At 41.7% G+C, this 26,066-nt stretch overlaps 1 protein-coding gene across 9 annotated transcripts in view; it reads right to left on the bottom strand.

Moving 5' to 3' along the window:
• opcml (opioid binding protein/cell adhesion molecule-like) overlaps positions 1-26,066 on the bottom strand; it is a 2,143,861-nt gene that overhangs the window by 100,238 nt on the left and 2,017,557 nt on the right. For all 9 annotated transcript variants that reach the window (XM_073029750.1, XM_073029746.1, XM_073029745.1 and 6 more), the window contains one exon: positions 3,289-3,423. In XM_073029750.1, the coding sequence (XP_072885851.1) occupies positions 3,289-3,423 (135 nt within the window). The remainder of the gene's footprint in view (positions 1-3,288; positions 3,424-26,066) is intronic.

Genomic DNA, 26,066 nt, shown 5'->3' with positions numbered 1-26,066 from the left:
TCAGTCAGCATCATTTTATGCAAGGCCTAGAAGTTAAAACATATCTAATTCAATCATTAGAGCAGAGTCATTTATCAAAAACTGGCTTGGTTCAAATAAAGTTGACCATTGCATTAATCACGGGGGGGGGGGGGGGAAGTTAATTTACATGTATGAGTTTGAGCAAAAATATCACAGCATGGGAAAGCTATGTCAGTTTGCCTGAGGAATATTGGAAGCAGATTTTCAATCATGCAATATATGCAAGGCCTCTTTGACACCCTGGCCAGAGGTGATCCCAATCTCATCCCAATCAGTGGGGCCTCCATTCTCGTGCTCCTGCTGACTCATGGAGGCTCTGATTCCCATGCTTTCAATTTAGCTGGCACCCTGGAAGATACCGAGAGGCATGGTAGCATTGTGGTTAGCACAACACTTTACAGTACCAGCGACTCGGGTTCAATTCCTGTTGCTGTCTGTAAGGGGTTTGTATGTTTTCCCTGTGACTGCGTGGGTTTCCTCTGGGTGCTCCATTTTTTTCCCACAGTCCAAAGACTTACCGGTTGGTAGCTTAATTGGTCATTGTAAATTGTCCTGTGATTAGGCCAGGGTTAAATTGGGGATTGCTGGGTGGCACGGCTCAAAGTGCCAGAAGGGCCTATTCTGTCCTGTATCTCAATATACAGAAATAAAAGAAGATTTATTATAATACTATGTGACAACAAAAATCAGTGAAGAATAAGGAGGTTGTATTTATAGAAATAACATCAAATAGTCAGGAAAAACTGCTATTCCAACACTACCAAAGTCCTGAACATAGTGGTATTGGGAAGCGTTTTATTATCATTCCAGGTCTGAGACGGAGTGAAAAACGTCTGTTTGCGTGCCATTCGGAGAGATCATGTCATTATTAAGTACAGCAAGATAGAAGAAAGAGAAACAAGTGTTGTGGTTATAGAGAAAGTGGAGTGCAGTTAGACCCATAAAGTGCAAGGGCTATGACAAGGTAGATTGGGAGATCAGAGCTTGACAGTTCATCTTTTAGCATTGCAGATCATCAGAATCTTACTGTATATTGAAGGCTTCACTTGAATAATTACAGGTATCTATCACTTTAGCGCAGCTGTCTCGACTAATGCCGGGCTTTTAACTGTATTTCCACAAACAAAGGTTCCAACGCTGTTTTGCATGTACTCACTTGGCTGCAACCATTGGAACTTCCTATGGATGCTTTTCTTAGTCAACACAAATACTGGCTGCCAAAGGATATCAATTGTGTATTGATTTTGAGGGTTACGCTGCAACTTCGAACACAATAATTAACATAACTGCAGATGGCAAGGCTATAATGGAAATTCTTAAGAATTCTAGATAAATGGATGAGACCAACACCAATACTGAGAATGTACTAACTCAAAGATTCTGTAGGAATAATGAATAGTGTGGTATATATACTCAGTGGCCACTTTATTAGGTGCACCTATAATGAAAATATATAATCAGATAATCATATCGCAGCAACACAATGCATAAAAGCATGTAGATGTAGTCAAGAGGTTCAGCTGTTGTTCACGCCCAAAATTAGAATGGGGAAGAAACATTATCTAAGAGACTTTGGCTGTGTAATGATTGCTGGCGCCAGATCAGGTGGTTTGAGTATCTGAGAAATTGCTGATCTCCTGGGATGTTCACGCACAACAGTCTCTAGAATTAACAGAGAATGGTGCCAAAAAAAAAAGCAAAAAAAAAAAAATCCAGTGAGAGGCAGCTCTGTGAGTGAAAGTGACTTGTTAATGAGAGAGGTCAGAGGAGAATGGTCAAACTGGTTCCAGCTGACAGGAAGGCAACAGTAACTCAAAAAAAACCACGCACTACAATAGTAGTGTGCAGAAGAGCATCTCTGAATGCACAACAGATCAAGCCTTGAAGTGGATGGGCTTCAGCAGCTGAAGACCACACTGAGTTTCATTCCTGTACTAATGAAGTGGCCATAAGTATATATTAGGAATGAAAACTTGATCATTTGCACAATAGCAGCAGGGAGATAGACTATTATCATGAGAATTCTGTGCTCTTGATAATTATCCTGGATGGCATGGAGATGGACTAATATCACCAGAATTCATTACTCTCGATAACTAACCTGACATTCTTATCCTGAGTAAATCATCAACTACAGAATGGAACATTAAAACAGTGTGATGCAAGTTGCTGTTCGCAGGAAATCATCACCAGTTAGAAGAATACAAATCAGGCCTTTTACCCCAGTTCAAATCCTAATGACTTTGACAACGAGATTTTCACCCAAAATCTAGATTTTTGATTAAAACTTTTGCTAGTTGATATAAATGGTGGAAATACTTTTCCAGGACTTGAGGGTAAACAAAAACTATCCAGATCGATAGCTAGAAGTACCACTAAGCAACACTGTAGAACTCATGCCTTCTCAATTTTCTATTAGCTAAAAACTCATAATTCATACAAATGCACAAACTGTCTTATCCCAAGGCTTCACTTATTAAAATCCCTACACAATTTATCAATCTGGTTTTCATTTTAGCAAGAATTAGTAAAAACCTGCAAAGATTTTCTATTCAGTCAAATATATTTTCAGGTCTGTACAGACGCTTGGTCTAGAGGTCACATCAGGAGATTAACTATCCATTTCAATTTGCATATTAAAATCTTGCAAACACATGATCAGTTTTGCTATATTCTGCAAGAAGTGAGTGGGTTTCAGAAAAGCCCTTTGCAATCAGAATTGCAAGTTCAAAATGAACAATTAAAAGGTTCCTTTCTCCACTTTTCAGCATCCTGCATGACATTAATTTGAACAGTCGACAAATACAATAAAAATCAAAAGGTGAACTACCTTTCCAGGGCTTGAGAGCAAACAAAAACCATTCAGATCAATAGCTAGGAATTGTACCAAGCAGATAATTGATTGCTATTACAGTTGTATAGGGATAAATTTCCATGAAGCTTTTTCTGCTTGTCTGACAGAGTTCTGGCACAGAAGACAACAGAGTTTCCAGCAGAAGTAATGTAAACCCAGGATAGCGGTGTGGAGAGCAGAAGCTCTCCCAGAGGAACAATATGGCCAAGAACTCTTCCAAGGCTGATGTTACGGTATACTGTTAGATCAAAGGAGATTTATTCTGTATTCGGAGGCAGACCTGCTCCAGTGGACAATGATAAGGACACCGATCGTGCAGCGTGTAATTCTCAACACTGACTTTGCTGTCACCTTGAACAGGACAGAACTCACAAAAAGATAACAACCAACAAAAAGCCAGTACAGTCACTTACAGTTTACTGTTACTTGTACTTTGCGCACATCAGCAGATGACACATCATTATAGGCGCTGCACTCATATTCACCAGCATCTTCCCTTGCAATTCCTGTGATTTCCAAATATTCTTCATCACTGGCAAAACCTCGAGCTGGAAGGAAAGAACAAAGGTATGCATGAAATGAAAACTATTCATAACTCTATATACAAGTCAAAATCTTTTCAAATGCTCTTGAATCTTTTATAGCTCTGAGATGGCTAGACAGAACCAACTAAATAATTATAAGTTACATTATGGAATCCTCTACTGCTGCTGTATTAAGTTTCAATTGTTATGAAACCAGTAACTGGTTTCACTTACCAGCAAAGATAGATATGTCAGTTGAAGTCCAATGGTACTATTTTCAAAAGTTTTATTAATAAAGGGGCACAAAAATTAAGGTTAATACAAACATTCAGATAACATGCGTCAATACTCAATCTAAAACGCAGGTACATTAATAATCACTCAGAAATAAGCTCTTTCGTTGTCTAGGGTATAGTACTGAGTCCAATTGGAAATATAAAGAGTCACTCTGAAGTCTGCAGGCTTTTCCCTTTTGGTTTCACGTGTTGGAGAGAGAGAGAGATAAACGGAAAAACTTGCCCAGAACATCCGTGGAATCAGGGGAGCGATCTTCCCCGTTGTTAGTTAAAAGCGATCTTCCGTTGGTTCTAGCCACAAACTCCGCATTCGGAATTTAACGCACGTGGCTTCCTTCAAAATGGCTTCCCGTTCCCACGGGAAGCGGTATCGTGCTTCTTGGTGTCTCCTTGGTGCGTCTGAGGGTCGTCCTCTTTCAGACCCTTCTTTATACTGCCTCACGGGATCTCAGGTGTCAATCAGGTTGCAGGTGATGCAATCTCTCTCTCAACCAGCCCACTTTGCCCGAGGGCTTTACAATGTCCCTGCGAGTTGGCACGTCTGCAGTTCCCAGGTGTCTCCTGAGAACAATGCCACAGTCGCCAGCTTTTGTCCCAGTGGAATGCGGTATCCAGCACGTCGCTGTCTTTCCATTTCCTGTGTCCATTCGGCCTGTCTCTCTCTCTCTCTTGCTCTCTCTCTCGGGTCATTGACCCCCCTTTCACTAGGGCTCTTGCAATTCTCACAAAGGAGGGGGCTGGTATCATAACACTAGTTAAAATGACTGCATATCTCATCACAGTTCCAAACAAACATTTATGTAGCTAACAGGCCGTCAATTGGTTTGACAAATCTGAAGCTGCCTGATGCAAAAACTGGGCTCTGTTGCATTGACATGGAGGCACAAGATATTGAAGATGCTGGAATCTGGAACGACAAACAACCTGTTGCAGGTTGATCAGCAGCTGCTGGGAACGGAGAACAAACTGTTGACATTTAGAGTCAAAACCCTGCATCAAACAGAAAGGGTTGCAATGCCAATTTTGAAAATCAGTTTTATTTGTCACATGTACTGCATATTAAAACATCGAAACATACAGTGAAATGTGTGGTTTGCATCAAATCAAGCGCCGAGGATTGGGCTGAGGGCAGCCCATAAGAGTCACAAACACGAGAAAATCTGCAGATGCTGGAAATCCAAGCAACACACACAAAATGGTGCAGGAACTCAGGAGGCCAGGAAGCATCTATGGAAAAGAGTAAACGGTCAATGTTTTGGGCCGAGACCCTTCATCAGGACTGGAAAGAAAGCAGAGAAGTCAGAGTAAGCAACCTTCTTACTCTGACCTCATCTTTTTTCCAGTCCTGATGAAGGGTCTTGATGTGAAACATCAACTGTTTAATCTTTTCCATAGATGCTGCCTTGCCTGTTGAGCTCCTCCAGCATTTTGCATGTGTAGCCCATAAAAGTCACCATGTTTCCAGCACTGTAATTTACCAACTCTGTCTTTAGAATGCTGGAGAAAACCTGAACACCCGGTGGAAACTCATGCTGTCACAGAGAGAATGTACTAACTCCTTACAGACAGTGACGGGAATCGAATCCTGATTGGTGATTCCTGGCACCGTAAAACAATTGTGCTAACTGCTACGTTACTGTATCATCCGCACGCTGTTGCACATATTGCCCATATCAAAGGAAATTATACAAAAATTAGACACTGACTTTTGTTTTTGAAAGGTGATCAATATGATGATGAAATGGTAGAAACCAATTTCCAGACTGCTCAGTGGAAACATTTGGTCACTCTGTGCAGGATTGCGACCCAGAATAACTCTTGGGTAATGTAGTCTGAATTCATTAAGGTATTTATAAAACACCTCTCATGATATCTGGATATGTCTTTTTAATGATCAATGGACTACTTTGTAAGTACAGTCAAGCAAAGTAAGAAAAAGAACAGCTAATTAAGATACTAAAAATAGCCATCAAGTGGAAAAAAATTAGCAGAAATATCAAGTTTAGAAAGAATCATAATCGAGTTATCACCACTGACATAAATATGCTGTGAAATTTGCTGCTTTGCGGCAGAAGTACAGTGCAATACGTATATATTGCATATCGTGCGCATGGGTTGGTTCATTGTCCATTCTGAAATCTGATGGTGAAGGGGAAGAAGCTGTTCCTAAAATGTTAAAATCATGTCTTCAGGCTCTTTTGCCTCCTCTCTAATGGCAGGAATGAGAAGAGAACATGACTTGGGTGGCGCAGGACCTTAATAATGGATGTCGCCTTTTTGAGACATTGCCTTTTGAAGATGTCCTCGATGGTGGGGAGACTAGTGCCCATGATGGAGCTAGCTGAGTTTGCAACTTTTTGCAGCTTTTTCCAGTTCTGTGCAGTGGTCCGTCCGTACCAGAAAGTGGTGCAGCCAGTTAGAATGCTGTCCATGGTACCACCTATAGAAATTTACTAGTCTTTGGTGACATACCAAATCCTCTCAAATTCCAAATGAAATATAGCCACATGTGTGCCTTCTTCATAACTACATCAATATGTTGGGCCTAAGATAGATCTTCAGAGATGTTGACACCCAGGAACTTGAAACGGCCCACCCTTTCCACTGCTGATCCCTCAATGGTGACTGGTGTGTGTTCCCTTGACTTCCCTTTCCTGAAGTCCACAATCAATTCCTTGGTCTTACTGATGTTAAATGCAAGGCTGTTTTTGCAACACCACTCAACCAGCTGATCTATCTCACTCCTGCACACCACCACGTCACCGCCTGTGATTCTGCCGATAACACTTGTGTCATCAACAAATTGATAGATGGTGTTTGCGCTGCGCCCAGCCACACAGACATGAGCTTAGAGAGAGTAGAGCAGTGGGCTAAGCAGGCATCCTTGAAGTGCACCAGTGTTGATTGTCAAAGAGGAGTTGTTATTTTCAACGACTGTGGTTTGCTGGTAAGGAAATCAAGGATCCTATTGTAGAGCAAGGTACAGAAGCCTAGGTTTTTGAGTTTTTTGGCTGGAGCTGAGGACATGATTTTGTTGAACGCTGAGCTATAGTCAATAAACAGCTGCCTGGCGCAGCTGTTATCAGGTCCGAGGCTGAGTAAAGAGCCAGTGAGATTGTACCTGTTGTAGACCTAATGTGGCGATAGGCAAATTGTAATGGGTCCAGGTCCTTGCTTAGGAAGTAGTTAATTCTAGTTATAACCAATCTCTCAAAGCATTTCATCACAGAAGATGTGAGTGCAACTGAGCGATAATCATTGAGACAGCTCACACTGCTCATCTTGGGCACTGGTGCGATTGATGCCCTTTTGAAGCAGGTGGGAACCTCTGACTACAGCAGGGAGAGTTGAAGATGTCGTTCAACTCCCCCAGTTGGTTGGCATAGGATTCAGTGCCCTACCAGATACACCATTGGAGCTTGTTGCATTGTGAAGGTTCACCCTCTTGAAAGATGGTCTGACGTCAGCCTCTGAGACAGAGATCACGGGGTCACCAGAAATCTTGACCCGAGATGTTTACTGTCCATTTCCCTCCATAAATGTTTCTTGACCCTCTAAGTTCTTCCATTGCTTAGTTTTTGTTCCCTAATTTTATACATAGCAATCTACTAGGCTTCCTAATTATTTGCTTTACTTACCTGCAATCTTTCTGTACTTCACATACTAAGAGGCAAAGATCTGCTTGTGATCTGTAGTTTCACTGCTCCCAATTCTGACATTCAGATTTCAGTGTAAGTTAGCGTGGTTAAGAGAAGGTCAGATCAGTTCATAAGCTCTTATCACAAGAACTTATATATCATTAGCCAGCAGCCTTTACTCAGCCCTCTTCTACATTTTTGCTGTTGTCCCAACAAGGTGTTGGACTACTTATGCAAAGCATCACACACAAAATGTTGCAGGAGCTCAGAAGGTCAGGCAGCATCTATGGAAATGAATAAACAGTTGACGCTTCAGGCCAAAACCCTTCACTAGGACTGGGAATATAGGGGGAAGAAGCCAGAATAATAAGGTGGGGGTAGGGGGGGAGCAGTAGTACAAGCAAGTAGTACCACCAAACACATCTTTACCTCTGCCCCACCCTGCTCTCTGCAGGGATTACTGCCTTGTCCATTTGTCCCTCCCCATTATTCTTCCTCCTGTGGAAGAAGTGCTACACCTGCCCATTCACCTCCATTCAGGGCCCCAAACAGTCCTTCCAGGTGAGGCAATACTTCACCTGCAAATTTGTTGGGGCTGTCTTTTGTGTCTGGTGCAGCCTCCTCTACATTGGTGAGACCCAATGTAGATCGGGGGGGGGGGGGCCGTTTTATCAAGCATCTTATCTCCATCCGCAAAGAGCAATAGCCAATCAGTTTAATTCCAATCCCCATTCCCATTCTGATGTGTCAGTCCATGATTTTCTCTCCTGCCATGATGAGGCCACTCCTAGCTGGGAAGAGCAACACTTCATATTCCATCTGAGTAGCCTCCAAACTGATGGCGTAAATATCAATTTTTCTATTATCGGGTAATTTTTTTGTCCTCCTCCTTCCTTCTTCTTCAATTCACCACTTGGGCTCCCCGCTTACCTCTTATCTCTTCCTCACCTACCTATCACTACCCCCGGTGCCCCTCCTCCTTCTCTTTCTCATATCAGATTCCTTCTTCTCCAGCCTTTTAACCTTCTCTACCTACCACTTCCCAGATTCTTACTTCATCTGTCCTCCCTCACAAACCTGGCTTCACCTATCACCTTTTAGCTTACACTCTCCCCTCCCCCACCCCTGCACCTTCTTATTCTGGCACCTTCCCCCTTCCTTTCCAGTCCTGATAAAGGGTCTTGGCTTGAAATGTCGACTGTCTATTCATTTCCATGGATGCTGCCTGACCTGCTGAGTTCCTCCAGCATTTTGTGTGTGTTACTTTGGATTTCCAGCAACTGCAAAATCTCTTGTGTCTGTGGTATGTAAAATATGGCTGACTGGCAAAGAATACTCCTTCCAAGTAACTGTTTGCATGTGACTGTGGCCACACCATGGCACGCTGCTTCAACAGGCGAGCTAAACCAGGTGAGACGAGCCAGAAAATTTGAATCCCGGTGAGATAGAGATATGCCTACCCAGTATACAAAGCCAGTTTTGGCGGACTGGGTAGAGGAGATAACTACAAGATCCAACGGCCATGAAGGCTGTTGGGCAACACCTCGTGGAGAGTGAAGGGCAGGACGAGGCACAGAAGACACATCTCTAGTAGTGATGGTTTCTTGTACGATTGGACTAGGATTATTGATGCCGAGAGAGTGGAACATCCCCAGTCCAATGGCTTTTTCACTATAAAACTCCTCCCACACAGGTTTTGGTCATTGATTAAAACGATGAACAATTAACACTCCTTCTATCCACTTACAAACCAGAAATAGTGCTTTTCCAATAATTTGTATTTTTTTGTGCGGGGAATAAGTGACAGTTTCCACTACTGTTGTGCTATGTATTCAAAGGGTTGCTTCTGTGGGCCAAATTCAATGAAAGCTAGAAGATATATGATTGCCTGGTCTTGCCGTAGCCCAGATGAGAGAATGGCCCATTGGCAACACAAAATAACATAATAACTTGTTTCACTGCTCACTCAGATAGCTAAACACTTTCTTCAGCTTTCATTAAGCTTAGCCCATGGGTGCTATAAAACTACGACTTCACCTCTTTGGGGGGTTTACAAAGCAAACTGGCGAGAGGAAGACTAAAATAAACAATAATTCCATTCTGTCACTTTTGGAGCAATTAGTCACCAGCAATGGACAGAATTTGACATGTGCGTTTTATATGTTGACAAGTGCACAATTTTTAGTGTCTGCCCTGTGAAATAGAATAATCTGTGGACAGCGAAGAGGGATTTGAGTTCACTGGAAGTAAAGTACAGCTCTGCATGTTCAGATAGGTTTGTCTACTCTGCAGTTTCCTGCTTATCTTTAGTGAGCTTAATTTATCAGCCGATCCTAAATAATTATAGCATAGATGATATATATCTCTGTTAATATGGTCAACTCTGATTCATATGGTCTCACTGTTACTGTACATCAACATAGATGGTAAATATTTCAGTAAATGATCAACACAGAATGATGATCACAAGACGAGCAACAGAAAAGCAATAAACATAAAACATAGAACAGTACAGCACAGGAACGGGCCACACAGTCCACAATGTTGTGTCGAACCAGCTAAAAAGTAAATCAAAAACCCCAACAACAAATGAATCCCTCCTGTCCACACGATGTTCATATCCCTCCATCTTCCTCATAATCATGTGCCCATCTAAATGTCCCTTAAAAGCCTCCAGTGTATTTGGCTCTACCACCATACCAGGCAGCAAATTCCAGGCATCCCCCCCCACTCTCTGAGTGAAAACTTACCCCTCACATCCCTTTTAAACCTACCCCCTCTCACGTTCAATGCATACCCTCTGGTATTAGATATTTCCACTCAGGGAAAAAGATACTCCCTGTCTATTCTATCTATACCTCTCATAATCTATAAACCTCTATCAGATCTCCCCTCAGCTTGACTCACTCCAAAGAAAACAACCCAAATTTGCTCAGCCTCTCATAATAGCACATACCCTTCAAACCAGGCAGCATCCTGATAAACTTCTTCTGCGCCCTCTCCAAAGCCTCAACATCCTTCCTCGATAGTGGGGTGACCAAAAATATATGCGATACTCCAGATATGGCCTAGCCAGAGTTTTATGAAGTTGCTACATAATCTGTTGTTTTTTTTTTCTTTTTCAAGGCATTTAGTTCAAACGTCAAAAAGTTAATATGCCAGACTATATAATTACTTCAGATATTTTAAACACTTCTGCCAGATCAGGATTCTGGCTGAGTTGAACTTTGGCTCACTGCCTTTGGTAATTCATGAAGCTTTAATTAAAAAAAATTGCAAAACCCACCAGCCTCTGTCTTGCCTTTCACTCTCACTTCTACCTGCTGACTATCTTCCATCTACATTCTCTGGCCTGATAGAGGGTCTTGATCCGAAATGTTGACCATCCTTTGCTCCACAAACGTTGCTTAACCCCCCTGAATTCTTCCAGCACTTTGCTTTTGCTCCAGATTTGCTCTAACATCTGCCAACTCTTGTGTCTCTGGCTCAAAATTAAAAGCAAGTTCCAACTCTCTCAACACCTCAGTGAGTAAACAGCTCAAATTTACAAACTAGAAACTTAAATTAGCACTTCATAATACAGTGGATTCCAGTTAATTGGGACACATTAGGAAAAATACATTTTGGCCCAATTACCAAAGTTTCATGGAAGTAGTTAAAAAGATATTAAAAAAAGACAAACTACCATTTAATCGAGTAACAAATTACATATTTAGATGAAATACAGAACTAATTAGAAGACTAAGAATACCTTTACAGTACTATAAAACTATGCATTGGTTCTTAATAGTCATTGATGGAGGAATTCATCCAGCATATGCTGCTGTGAACCTAGTGCAGATAATGGACTGCCTTCATAAAATGCTTTCGATGACTGCATCCTTCTAATCTGCTTTGTCATTGTAACATTCAAGATGATTGTCGATAAATACTTTCAAATTCTTCTTTGTTCCTAACTAGTTGAAGGAATAAAATCGTTTCACTTTCAGTGCTGGTCGCTTCTGTCATCTACAAGCCTGGATGTTTGAAACCACAGTGAGCAAAGCATTTCTGAATTGTCTTACTGCTTGCTTCTTGCCAACTATCAGTGACAAAAATCACTGCTTTATGAACACAAACACGTGCAACTGACACTACTTAAAAACCGTTCACTCTGAGCACAGTGTATTGTCTAAAGGCCACACAAGCGCAGGTGACTGACACGAGCTTGAAACTGTTCGGCAGCAGTGCCCTGTCCCAATTAAGCAGCATCGTGTCCCAAATAAACAATGGGAATTCTGGTTATTTTCTCGATTTGTTATTGTTCTTTAAGTTGTTCCACATCAGTGGCTGCCCTGATTAATCAATTGCCTAATTAACCGGAATCCCCTGTATTTATTTATTTTATTTCAGAATACAGCACAGTACAGGCCCTTCCAACCTAATACTCCCATGATGCCCAATTACACCCATGTGAATAATTAACCTACTAACCCATACATCTTTAGAATGTGGGAGGAAACCAAAGCACCCAGAGGAAATCCACACAATCACGCAGAGAACATACAAGCTCCTTACTTACAACAGTGGGAGTTGAACTCAGGTCACTGGTGCTGTTATAGTATTACACTAACCATTATGCTGCTGTACCATCCAAACATTGTCGGTTCACCTTGCATACCACAGTTCCAAGTAATGTAGGAATATCACACCCCCACCTCCTCCTTCTCTATGTCCTAAAAATTGACTATATCTAATTACAATGAAAGGTCAGCTTCAACTTTCCCTCTCTCTCTCTCTCTCTCTCTCCCCCTCCCTCCCTCTCCAGATGCCGAAGGATTACCTGAGCATTTCCAGCATCTTATGGCTTTATTTTGTATTTCCAGCATCTGCTGTGTTTTGCTTTTGCATTAAAAGTACAACCAATCTGCAACATAGAGTTACAAGAAGGTAAACTATCCAAGGACAGTTAATAACCTGAAGTTCCTAATAAATGTGTGCTTGGGCAAAACATATAGCATGGAAACGTGAGATTATGACTGTGGTTTGTTTTCCAAAGACTGGCTTGCTCAAATTATTGAGTGAAACTAATTAGTAAATAATTGCGATGATAAATGTTGCACAGTATTTCACCTAACTCACCCAATAAAGCTGCTACCACAAAAGTATTTACATTTAATACACTGTATTTAAATTCCAGTAAATTCTGAATGTTGGTCTGAAGTTTGAAAACTGGGAACTGAAACTGTTTTTGCTCTCAACTCATGACCATCTTTGACAGAAGTGGTTTTGAAAGCAGCCATTGCAGATAAGGTAGAATTGACACTGGTTATCTGTAGGAAGCAGGCAATGGAGTCAGACCCTTGTGTGACTAGATTGCAAGGCATCCTCCACGAGCATCTCACCATGAATAAAACAAACTGCAACCTATCTGCTCCAATATGCAGACCTTGCGTTAAATATTTCATGAAGCAAAGTGGCAGATAGCATCAGTGAGCCTATAACTTCACACAAAGGCCTGACACAAGAAATAAAAGAAACCAGTTAGCTGCATCGCAGAGAGAGACAGGAGGAGTCTTGATGTCTTTGGAAAGAAATAGGAACAACCCTTCCCTTGATTTGAATATGAAAACTGTAAGGACACAGCAAGTTTGTTTTGTTTAGAAGGATGAATTCAAAATGAGGAACTTGCATTAAAGATAATATTCTCATATACAGTTCGTGGAAGAATTTTGTTTCATCTCCAATTATTATAGTTTCAGAACTCATGTAGACTTTAACCAGAGTCTTTGGACTGTGTTGCTATAAGAAATCGAATACACCTAAATCGACCAATAGCAGTCTTTTAGGATGCATGCTTTCCATTGGGGTGGACATTGAATGATTATCATTGAAGAATATAAATTGCTGATCTCACATATTCAACTCAGCCTTATGCCATAATCAGCTCCACTTAAGCAACACAGAGAGATAATGATTGAACAGAGGCAAAGAAATGCTATTATTCTATCATCTGCTGTGTCCAAAAGACTAGGCTTTCACTAGACTTTTGATTATTATTCTGATAAGTGCAGTTTATTATACATTTATTGACCATATATGCCAGAATTTTATGAGTAGAGCAGATAAAAGCATTGAAGCCAAACAAAATGTCCATAAGCAAAAGATACCATTTTACAATCATAATAAATCACAGTCTGCCTTGGAGAAAGATTTAATAACTAATGTTGTCCCAAGCAATGATCCATGAAAAGAATATGAGATTATAGGCATTCTATTCATTGTGCACAGGTTGGAATAAGGAATGACACTGACAAAGGCAACAAATCCTGCGTTGGGCATTTCATCCAAGTTACAGTGAGAAAGCTTTTATTTTCTGCAACTCATTTCATCAATTTCAACTTAAAAAATGGCAAGACAATGCCATTCATTATTGCACAAATAAGTACATTCCACAGATGAAGCAAACAAGTTGTCTGTTCTTTCGGTGGATTAGATGTTAGGTCAATTTTCACTCCAAAGATACCCAACAGGAAGGCAGGCAATATTGAGCCTTCGAATTGCTGCTGAGACATGACTTTAAAAAAGCACCATTGTATCGCACCATCTCTTCAAACGCACAATTATCTATTCATTTCATTAACTTCTCTGCCAAACTGAAGCAAAATACCCAGGTCTTCTCACCTCATTCCAATTAATACTTGCAAGTTCTGACAGAGCACATATAGGAAATTGCTAGTTAATATCGTAACACGTTAATTGCCTGTATTGGTTGTGAAAGTGCTATAACCGTGTTTAGTAATTCTAAATTAAACACCCCCAACATTTAATTAAAGTTAGAGGAATCACTTATTCCTGTGGTGAAACAAACATTCCCCCGGGTGTAGGGACTCTATTTTAATCAGCTGATTTTTTTTCTGTGTTATTCTGCACAAAAGAGCAGTTTCTGGATTAATGATCCTTCCAAGTAATTGACCTCCTATTGGCAAACAAGATGATTTTGCAACAGTGTTTGCTGCAGAATAGTGGAGACAGTTTGTTAACAGTGAATATTCATTTCACTGGAGTACGCCATCAAAAATGAACAGAAACTCTTCTTAATTGCAGGCAGGCCCAATGAATAACATCTTCAAAACTGTTGTGTGGTCCTGATCATAGTTTAAAAAGGCTCTGCACTTGCAACATAAATTTAAAAAATGCAGAGTTCCACCATGTGCCCATTGTTTATACTGTTATCCTGGCTGCTAAAACTGTTCCCTTTCGGTTAAAATACGCAGAGTGTGGGTTTATTCATTTTCATCCATTCTTTTATGTTTAAGTGTTTTCTTTGATACAAAGATTTCACAGAAACAGTTTTAAATACAAAGATTTCAAATCACAACAGCTTCTCTTGTTCAAACTCCTGAAGCTGATAAAATAATTCATGGGACACGTATCCTTCTTAAAAGACGACAATAGATTTGGGAACCTGAGAGCAGGAATACTGCGTCTTCCCCCACCCCCCCCCCCCTAACCATTTTGCAACAAGGTGGCACAGATTTCCTCAGACTCCTTGCTTCCAGGTAGGATACTTGCCTGTTGAACTAGTCAAGCTAACACTGACAGTGAGTCTGTTCAGAAACAGCTACCTGAGTTCTGATGAAGTGCCTTTGGCATTGGTATTGGTTGGTTTATTATTGCTGCGATGGTGTTGGATTCCTATGTCAGGATGCAGTTTATTGACTACAGCTCAGTGTTTAACACCATCATTCCTACAGACCTGATCAAAAATGTCCAGAACCTGGGGGTCTGTACCTCCCTCTGCACCTGGATCCTTGACTTCCTCACCGGAAGACCACAATTCGTGTAGATTGGAAATAACATCTCCACCTTGCTGACAACCTACACTGACGCTCCTCAGGGGTATGTACTTGGCCCATTGCTCTACTCTCTCTACACATATGGCTGTGCGGGTAGGTATAGCTCAAATGCCATCTATAACTTTGCTGACGATACAACCATTGTTGTATCAGACGGTAATGAGAGGGCGTATAGGAGTGAGATATATTAGCTAGCTGAGTGGTGTCGTAGCAACTACCTTGCACTCAATATCAGTAAGACCAAAGAATTCATTGTAGACTTCAGAGAGGGTAAGATGAGGGAACACACACCAATCCTCATTGAGGGATCAGAAATGGAAAGAGTGAGCAATTTCAAATTCCTGGGTGTCAGGATCTCTGAGGATCTAACCTGGACCCAGCATATTGATGCAGCTACAAAGAAGGCAAGACTGCCACTATATTTCATTATGAGTTTGAGAAGATTTGGTGTGCCCCCAAATACACTTGAAAATTTCTATAGGTGTACTGTGGGGAGCATTCTAACTTGCTGCATCACCATCTGGTATGGAGGGGGGTATGTTACCGTACAGGATTAAAATAAGCTGCAGAGAGTTGTAAAGTTAGTCAGTTCCATCACAGGCACTAGCCTAGATAGTATCCATGATATCTTCAAGGAGCAGTGCCTCAAAAAGGTGATGTGCATTATTAAAAACCCCCATCACCCACGTCATGCCTTGTTTTCATTGATATCATCAGGTTGGAGGCACAGAAGCCTAAAGACACACACTCAGTGATTTAGGAACAGCTTCGTCCTCTCTAACAGCCAATTTTTGAATGGACATTGAACCCATGAACGCTACCTCACTTTTTTTTTATTATAATGTTTGCACTACTAATTTAATTTAACTATTTTATATACACACACACTGTAATTCAGTTTTTTCTCTGTTATTATGTATTGTATTGTACTGCTGCCGCAAAGTCAACAAATTTCACCATGTATGTATGCCAGTGATATTAAACCTGATTCTGATTCTGTCCGCAAAGCCTGAAACTCAAAAGAAAATTTTCTGTCCTATTTGATATAGGTATCTGTGGGTACCATCACTATAGGGAGGTTATACTGAATCCATCTCCTCTTCCACCTATACTTCCCTGGCTAGTCTGTGTGGTGAGGTCTATCTGCCAGTACCACTGCTTGAGTTGTGGGTCCCCTTCCCTACCAAGGAGGAGATACTTCCAGCTAATAAAGTTGTTTAAACACAGTTCATCTAATTTAAAAAATGATACATATTTAAATTCAGACATCTAATCTTTAAAACATGTTTAACACTCACAGAGGATTTATAATCTATAAAAGATTTCCAAATTACCAAAGATTTACTAACTACAAAGGATTTCCAAACACAGGTACAATTCTTAAGGACTAGAATATACCAACAAATTACAGCCAAAATGAGCCCTCCATCGCAGCAACTGAAGGTTGAAGAATGAATTCTAGTTCTTGTTTCTGTAACATAATCTTTCTGGTGTTCTCCTTATCATTCCTGACAATCCCCAAAATGTCATGGTACTTATACTGTTTTCTACACAACGACATTATCTGCATGCGATGATTTCCGGACACCTTTGCTGTGACAAAATAATTCACACAGATGATCTGAAAAGCTTCTGGTGACAGAGATCCCAAACATCCACAATTCACGCTGTGAGAGATGACCCCGAGGGCACAAGTATCGTAACTTGTAACCATGTTTGATGTGCAAAGTGACATAACCCCGATGTCTTGCACTTGGCGAATGAAGCCAAGTCTCCTGGCCACTGTACTTTGCAAAGCTGTGCCTCCAGCTTCAAGCTGATTACACAAAGAACTAGGGATGGGTTTACAACAACAAGCTGAGCAAAGAGTATTTGTTTAAAGCTTAACGTTATCACCAACAACCATGACCCTTTGGAAAGCTGAGTTTAGCAATAAGCCTCTCAGGCCCTGGATGGAGAATATCCATCACACTGTCATGTGTATCATGATACAATAAAAAACTTTTCTTCTGTGCTATTTATACAGATGAAATCATTACACAGTACGTTAAGAATAAAGTAGCAATAGCAATGTAAATGCTACCGAAAAGATGCAGTACGTGTAAACGATATAGTGCAAGACCATAATGAGCTAGCAATTAAGGGCAAGAGTCCACCTTATCATACAAGAGGTCCAGTCAAGAGTCTGATAACAGTGGGATAGAAGCTGCTCTTGAGCCTGCAAGTACGTGCTTTCAGGCTTTTTTATCTTCTGCCCGATGGGAGATGGGAGATGAGAAAATGTCAGGGGTGGGTGAGGTCTTTGAATATGCTGCCTGCTTTAATGAGGCAGCGAGAAGTGTAGACGAAGTCCATAAAGGGGAGGCTGGTTCCTGTGTTGAGCTGTAACTTCCTTACAATCACATGCAAATGTGCTGCCATACCAAGCTGTTATGCATGCAGATGGAATGCTTTTTATGGCCTGAGACATAAACAATTTATTTTTCCACAGATGCGGACTGACCTGATGAGATTTTCCGGTATTTACTGATTTTAATTTTGGAGAGAAGCAACCGATAAAAAACTGGCAAGCAGCTGAAGAGTCATTGAGTCACTTAGCACAGAAACAGGTATTTCAGAAATGCTTGTGGTCTATGGACTTTCAGTATAGTCTGCGATACACTGAGTGGGCGTCTACCATCACACAGCCATGTTAATCTTACACAAACCCGATTTTATTCCCAATACATGCCCATCATCTCCACACCCTCCCATATGCTACATCTCATCCATAACTTACTAACCCAGAAGTCTTTAGGATATGGGAGGAAACCAGAAAACATGAAGGAAAACCATGCAGTCACAGAGAGAATATGCACACTCCATATAGGCAGCACCTTAAATCAGGAATGAACCTTGTTTCCTGGCGCTGAAAGACAGTAACTCCTGTAACAGATCTCTTTGAGGGGTAATTGGGATATTGCTGCTCTGACTGGTCATTCTCCACGTAAATATTTTACTATTTAATTTTAAATAACCTTGAGTGTTTTTGAATGTTTGTGAATGCTGCAGAAATTCAAGCTCAATCTACAAGGTGAGGTTCACCAGCTAGTGGAGCAATTCTACTAATATTCCAATTACCCTCAAAAAGGGTTTGACACTCCTCTTAGCTCTTCACTTTCTCACATCCCTTCAACACTGCCTCCGCCAATCGCGAAAGACAGCTTGAGGACTTGGTGACATGGTGATGTGACAACAACCTTTCCCTCAATGTCAGCAAAACGTCATTGTCTTCAGAAAGGGAGGTGGGAAGGGGGTGGTGGTGTACATGCTCCTGTCTACTTCAATGGTGTTGAGGTGGTGACATTCACTGTGAACCACCAATAGCCTGTCATAGCCAAGAAAGATCACCAATGCCTCGACTTCCTCAGGAGATGAGAGAAATACACCATGTCGCTGTCGACTCTTAGCAATTTTTATCAGTGTACCATAGAAAGCATTCAGTCTAGTTGCATAACAGCTTGGCAATTGTTCTGCACATGACTGCAAGAAACTGCAGGGAGTTGTGGACACAGCTCAACACACCACAGGAGCCAGCCTCCCTTCAGTGGACTCTGTCTACAATTCTTGCTGCCTCAGTAAAACAGCCAGCATAATCATAGACCTCACCCACCCCAGACATTCTCTCTTCTCCCCTCTCCCATTGGGCAGTAGATACAAAAGACTGAAAGCACATATCACCAGGGTCACGGACAGCTGTTGTCTCACTGCTATCAGACTCTTGAATGGACCTCTTGTATGATAAGATCGACTCTTGTCCTCAGAATCTACCTCATCATAACCATGCAATTTATTACTTCCCTGCACTGCGTCTTTTAGTAGCTTTGACACTTTATATACTGCATTGTTATTGCAATAATTTGATCTGTACATTTTTTTTGCTGTAGCTTGGTACATGTTAAAATAACAAACCATACCAACACCAACACTAATAGTCAAAAGGCAGGTGACCATCAAGCCTAACAGCTTGCCAGCCAGAAGAATGCATGGCCCAAAAAATAACATAATCACTTTATGGTGCATAATTAGAAAAGGGTCAATAACAGCTGGCTTTCTTAATAGATGATTCCCTAAATAAGTTCCTCAAATTCAAGGTAATTACAAACATAGTAATAAAAGGTAAAGCCTTTTTTATAGCTCCTCCAGTTCACATTGTAAACTGATACAAAACCTATAATAAACAGAGGCAAACAGCAGGAGCATAGATTATTAAAATACTAGAGGGCATAGCTTTAAAGTGATGGTCGGGGGAAGAAGTTTATAGGAGATGTGTGAGGCAATTGTTTTTTTTAAACACGTGAAGTGGGAGAAGTTTGTAAGGCATTTCTGGAGTGGTAGTGGAAGTAGACATGATACTGTCATTTCAGAGGCATTTTAGACAGGCAAATGAACAGGAAAGGAATGGAGGGATAATGATCATGCTTTCATAGATGGGATTAGTTTCATCTGGTATCACGAATGGTATAGATATAGTGAGGTGAAACTGCCAGCTCCTGTATTGTGCTGTTTTATGTTCTATTTCCTCGAGGCAGCTCCACACAAAAAAACTGCCAATTCGATCAGAAGCCTCCAGACCACAGATCCTGCCATCTCCAACTCTGGTTACAACAAAGCCAAGTGTTCACAACTGCGGATGCCGCCGTTGCCAACACCTGTTCCAATGACCCTGGACGCCTTCAGACCATGAATTACGTGGCCTCCAGCTCCAGCTCCAATCTTGGTCAACTCTACCTCCAGGCTGAAACCTTTCTCACTGACCCTGGGCTTCTGGGCTCCCCTTCCCCCACCACTATTCCCCAACTTTGGGTCTCACAGGCTTCCTCGTCACCTCTTGGATCCCAAGCTACCTTCCATGAAAACCCTAACTTCAGTGCTTCTGCACACCTCTTTCCTCTTTGAACCTTACCCCCTCTGAACACACTGCCCTCCACTCTCTCTGCACTAATCCCAACCTGACCATCAAGTCGACTGACATAATGGGTGCTGTTGTGGTGTGATGGACTGACCTCTACCTTGCTGAAGCCAGGCAGAAACTCTCAGAATGCTCCTCTTACTGACCCCTTGAAAATGACCCCATCTCGGACCATCAGAAAAATGTCTCTGACACTATCACTACCCACGTCATCTCTGGAGAACTCCCATTCACTGCTACCAGACTCATAGTTCCCTTGCCCCACACTGCTGGTTTCTACTCCAAAGATCCGCAAATCTGACTGTCCAGGTAGGTCCACTGTTTCTGCTTGCTCCTGCCTCATTGAACTTGTGTCCATATTCTTTGAATCCATTCTATACCCCTTGGCTCAGTCCCTTCCTACCAACATCCACGACACTTCATGTGCTCTCCATCTCCTCAACAACTTTCAATTCCATTGCCTCAATCGCCTCATTTTCACCAAGTATGTCCATTCCCCATACAACCTATCACCATCAAGAAGGCCTGAAAGCTCTCCACTTCTTTCCTGATAGCAGACCCAACCAGTTCTGCTCCATCACCACCCTCCTCCGTCTGGTGGAACTGGTTATCACCCTCAAAAATTTCTCTTTTGACTCCTCCCACTTTCTCCAGATTAGGGGTAATATGGGCCCCAGCTATGCCTGCCTTTTTGTTGGCTACATGGAACAGTCCAGTTTCCAAGCATTCCATGGCAATGCATCCCAACTCTTCCTTTGTTACATTGACAATTGCATTGGTGCTGCTTCTTTCATCAATTTTGCCTCCAACTTTCACACTGCTCTTAAATTCACCTGGTCCATTTATGAAACTTCTCTCCCCTTTCTCAATTTCTCTGTCTTGATCTTTTATAAACCCACCAATTTCCACAGCTATCTTCACAAAACCTCATCCCACCCTGTCTCCTGTAACAATGCCATTCCCTTTTTTAAGTTCCTTCATGTCCATTTCATCTATTCTAAGGATGATGCTTTATTTTCCAGGGCATCAGAGAGGTCCTCTTCCTTCAATGAAAGGGGATTCCCTTTCCCCACCATTGATGCTGCCCTCATCCGCATCTCCTCCACTTCACAGACATCTGCGCCCACCCCATCTTTCCGCTGTGAATAGAGTTCATCTTGTCCTCACCTACCACCCCATGAGCCGTCACATCCAACAAATCATTCTCCACAACTTACACCATCTACAACAGGACCTTTACCTCTCCATCACTCTCCACAGGGATCACTCCCTTCGTGATTCTCTTGTCCATTCAGCTCTTCCCACTAATCTCTCCCTTGGCACTCATCCTTACAAGTGGCAGAAGTGCTACACCTGCCTACTCACCTCACCTCCACTTGGGGCATAATCAGTTCTTCCAGGTGAGGCAACATTTCACTTGTGAATCTGTTGGATTTGTCTACTGTATCTGGTACTCCCAATGTGGCCTCCTCCACATTGGTGAGTCCCGATGTACATTGGGGGACCACTTAGTTCAGCATCTCAGCTCCATCCACAAAAAACAAAATTTCATGGTGGTCAACTACGGTACTTCAATTCCTATCCCAACTCCCACTTCAACTTGTCAGTCCATGGACTCCTCTTCTTCCACAATGAGGCTATTCTCAGGCTGGAAGAGCAAAAAACTCGTATTCCATCTAGGTAGATTCCAATTTCAAGGCAAGAACATCAATTTCTCCTTCTGGTATTTTCCCCTCCCCTTCCCTCTTCTTCATTTCCCCAATCTAGCCTCTTACCTCTTCACCTCACATGCCTATCAGCTCCCCATTGCGTCCCTCTTCCTTCCCTTTCTCCTGTGATCCACTTGCCTCTCCTATCAGATTCCTTCTTCAGAACCTTTTGCCTTTTCCACTTATCACCTCCCAGCTTCTTACATCACCAGCCCTTTCCCACGCACCTGGCTTCACCTATCACCTTCTAGCATATCTTTCTTCCCCTCCCCCCACCTTCTTATTCCGGCATCTTCTCCCTTCCTTTCCTGATGAAGGGTCTTGGCCTGGATTGTTGATTGTTTATTCATTTCCATAGGTGTTGCCTGACCTATTGAGTTCCTCCAGCATTGTGTGTGTGGAAATCTGCATTTTGTCTATTTTCCTGCCCAGGAGTCATATTACTTAATTTCCAGTGTTCAAATTTACAACAGTCTCATCCTTGAATGTACTCAACAACTGAACATTTCCAGTGATGTCAGAGTATGAAAAGGTAAACGGGATTTTAAGGCATGCATGTTTTTTTTTCCTTTGTAGACTTTGCACACTTTAAATGGAACAATTATTCTAAAAATATATTTTTAGTAAACTTCTTACAAAGACATTGCTGTATGAGTGCCAGTGCAGATGGATTCTTGACCTCTCCATCTCTATCTCTGGAAACAAACTGTTTGCTGACACATTTTATAAACCTACCGATTCCCATGGCTATCGTGACTATACCTCTTCACACCCCATCTCCTGAAAAAATGCTGTTCCCTTTTCTCAGTTCATTCATTTTCACCACAGCTGTTCCCATGACGAGGTTTTCCTTTCCAGGATATCTTCTTCAAAGATCAGGGATTCCCTTCCTCTGCCATTGATGCTGGCCTCATCCGCATCTCCTCCATTTCCCGGACATCCGCGCTCACCCCTTCATCCTGTTGCCTTAACAGGGATAGAGTTCCACTTATCCTCAACTATCACCTCTTGAGCCTCCACACCAACACATCATTCTCTGCAATATTCACCGTCTTCAATGAGAGCCTACCATCAAACCCATCTTTACTTCCCCCCCACTTTCCACAGGGATTGCTCCCTCTGATTTCCTTGTCCATTCATCCCTCTCCACTAAACTAATCTTGCACCTGGCACATAGACCTTCAAACGAGTGAAATACTACACTTGCCCACTAACCTCCTCCTCTAACCTCCATTCAGGGCCCCAAACAGTCCTTCCAAGTGAGGCAACATTTCACCTGTCGTCTATTGTATCTGGTGATCCTGATGTGGCCTCCTCTACATTGGTAAGACCTGGTGTAAATTGGGGGACCACTTCATCAAGCACCTCTCCTCCATCTGCCAAAAGTGGAAATTCCCTGCTTAATTCCTGTCCCCATTCCTGTTCTGACATGTCTCCTTTTCTGCCATGATGAGGCCACTCTCTCAGGATGGAGGAGCAACGCCTTATATTTCATCCTGGTAGTCTCCAATCTGATGGCGTGAACATTGATTTCTCCTTCCGGAAGCTTTTTTCTTTTCCATTCCCCTCCCTCTTCCCTCTTCTATTCCCCATCTGGCCTCTTACCTCTTCTGCTCACTTGCCTATCACATCCCTCTGGTGACCCACCATCTTCCCTTTCTCCCATGGTCCACTCTCCTCTCCTATCAGATTCCTTCTTCTCTGGCCCTTTACCATTCCCACCCACCTGGCTTCACCTGTCATCTTCTAGCTCATCCTCCTTCCCCCTCTCCTAACCTTTTTATTCTGGTGTCTTCCCCCTCCCTTTCCAATCCTGATGAAGGGTCTCGGTACTCTGGACTTCCAGCATCTGCAGAATCTTGTGCTTGGATTCAAAAGATATGTTTACATGAAGGGTGGTTGATATCTGGAATGCGCTGTTGGTGGAAATGGAGTCAGAAGCAATCACAACATGGAATGGGCATTTAGATATATATTTAAATCAGAGAAGCAGAGAAGAATGCAGTCCTAATAGAGACAGGTGGGATCAGTATAAGTAGGCTAAAGGGTTGGCATTAATAGCTGGGCTGAATTGCCTGTTTTTGTGCTGTACATGTCTATAACTCCAAAGCGTAAATTTTGCTGCACAGCCTGAGCAGAAAGTTCTCATCAGTATTTTTCCATTTTAATTTTAATTTCAACATAAGCGTGGCACAATCAGAGGTGTAAAGGGCCTCAGTGGATGTTTTTTGTGACCAAATTACTTCTATGATAGTAAATCACTTTGATGCTCTCTGAAGTTAAGACAGGAACTCTATAAATGCAAATTCTTTCTTCTAAGCCACATAATCTGAAAGGATAATGTTTCTGGAACGAATACATGCCATATCTTTACCCGTGATTTATTTATAATACAATAAAATGCATTACTTCTGCATGAAAATACTGCTGTATTCTCTACAGTCCCCCTTTCTAAACGTGGAAAGATTTTACAGACCTGTGTTGATGAGACAGTGGACCTTTAAGGAGATAAGAAGACTTCAATTGGTAGTTAAAGTGACAGAGATATTCTTGTCAAAATTTCCCAATTAAACCATGGGCCAGCTGAAACCTTGGCCATCTGCTATTTCTGGAGCTTCTTTTTTGGGATATGTCTCCAATTACATATAAAACATATAAACAATTGTTAGCTTTCCCTGAAGCAGAATGTTATGAGTTCACCTCTCTCTCTCAAGGGATCTAAGCGCAATAATAAAGGCTCCAGTGAATTACTGAAGGATTCCTGCACTTCTGGAGGGAGTTGCATTGAGATGAAACCCAGTCTGCTCTTTCTGAATGCACCTGAAAATTTGCACAAAATTATTCTAAGATGAACAGTTATCTTGTGTCCTGGCCAACACTTATTCCTCAGTCAACAAGGGTAAAAACGGATGATAAATGTAAGATATTCTGCAGATGTTGGAAATCCAGAGCAACCTGCACAAAATGTTGGAGGAATTCGACAAGTCAGGCAGCAGCTATGGAGGGAAAGATGCTGGAAATCCAGAGCAACAAGGATTCTAGAGAGAATCAACAAGAAGACAGATGATCTAACTATTATCAATTGGACGTAGGGCTTTGTTGATCAGCTGCTGCACTTCCTGCATTGTAAGCTTGGTGACCAGCACATTTGAAATTCAGTGTAGCACAAGTTGTTCCCTCTTATCAAATAGAATTCCACAGAAGGAAGAATGTTTTAACATAAAATAAGATATCCATCCCAATTTCGCTGGACAACAGATTTCGCCTCCTGAATGTTTCTTTTGAATTTTGGGCTGCTGATCATGAAAATCACCATGAAATTTCCCCATCATGTACCACTTTTTTGAAATCACCTATATTTGTTATTTCAATTCATAATTCAAGTCAGAATAATTGATGCCAAGATTAAGGAAGGCATTTTTGTTGGTCCACAAACCAAAAAGGTTATCAATGACAGGCAATTTGAAGAACTTCTAGTGTGGCTGGAAGACATTCAAGGATGTTTTTGTAAATTTTCTTAGCAACTACAGAGCACCAAACTACGTGCAGCTGGTTGACAACATGCTTTAAGCATACAAAAACATGAAGTGCAACATGTCATTAAAGATTAACTTTCTGCATTCCCATTTAGACTTCTTCCTTGAAAATCTTGACACTGTCAGTGACGAGCATGGTGAAAAGTTTCACCAGGGCACTGTGGTGATGTAGAAATGGTATCAGAGCAACTGGAATCCATCAATGCTGGCTGATTATTATTGGACACTTAAGTGAAAAGCCTCAGACACTGAGTTCAAACAAAACTCATCAACAAAACATTTTTAGCTTAGTTGAACTATTGCAAACTGTCAGCATCATTGGGCAATTAAATGCATTATATTCAATAAAAGTTATTTTCTTGTTGCTCCAAATTCCTGCTTCAGCTTAGTGTTCAGCTTCTAGCAGTCCATCATAAACAAAACAAAACATATTGTGAAGAAGCAGCACTTTCAAAAAATTGTTGTCTGTGATTTTGGTGGAATCAGACAGGCAGTTACCAATGGTTTCAAAAGGGTCCATCAAAATCCATCCACACACAGTTGAGCATTTACAGTGGGGATGCGTTAACTCTAGATGAGCTGTGACAAACATCTGTGCAATGTCTCTCTGCTCTGATAGCAGATCTCAGAAATACTGCGATTCCATTGCATTAGATGCTGAAACTATACACTGGTCAGGTACAGGAACAGGATCTAAAT

Source organism: Hemitrygon akajei, chromosome 26, assembly GCF_048418815.1.
Source record: "Hemitrygon akajei chromosome 26, sHemAka1.3, whole genome shotgun sequence".
Taxonomy (NCBI): Eukaryota; Metazoa; Chordata; class Chondrichthyes; order Myliobatiformes; family Dasyatidae; genus Hemitrygon; species Hemitrygon akajei.
Note: the sequence above shows the minus strand (reverse complement) of the source record. Positions and strands in the feature narration are given on the sequence as shown.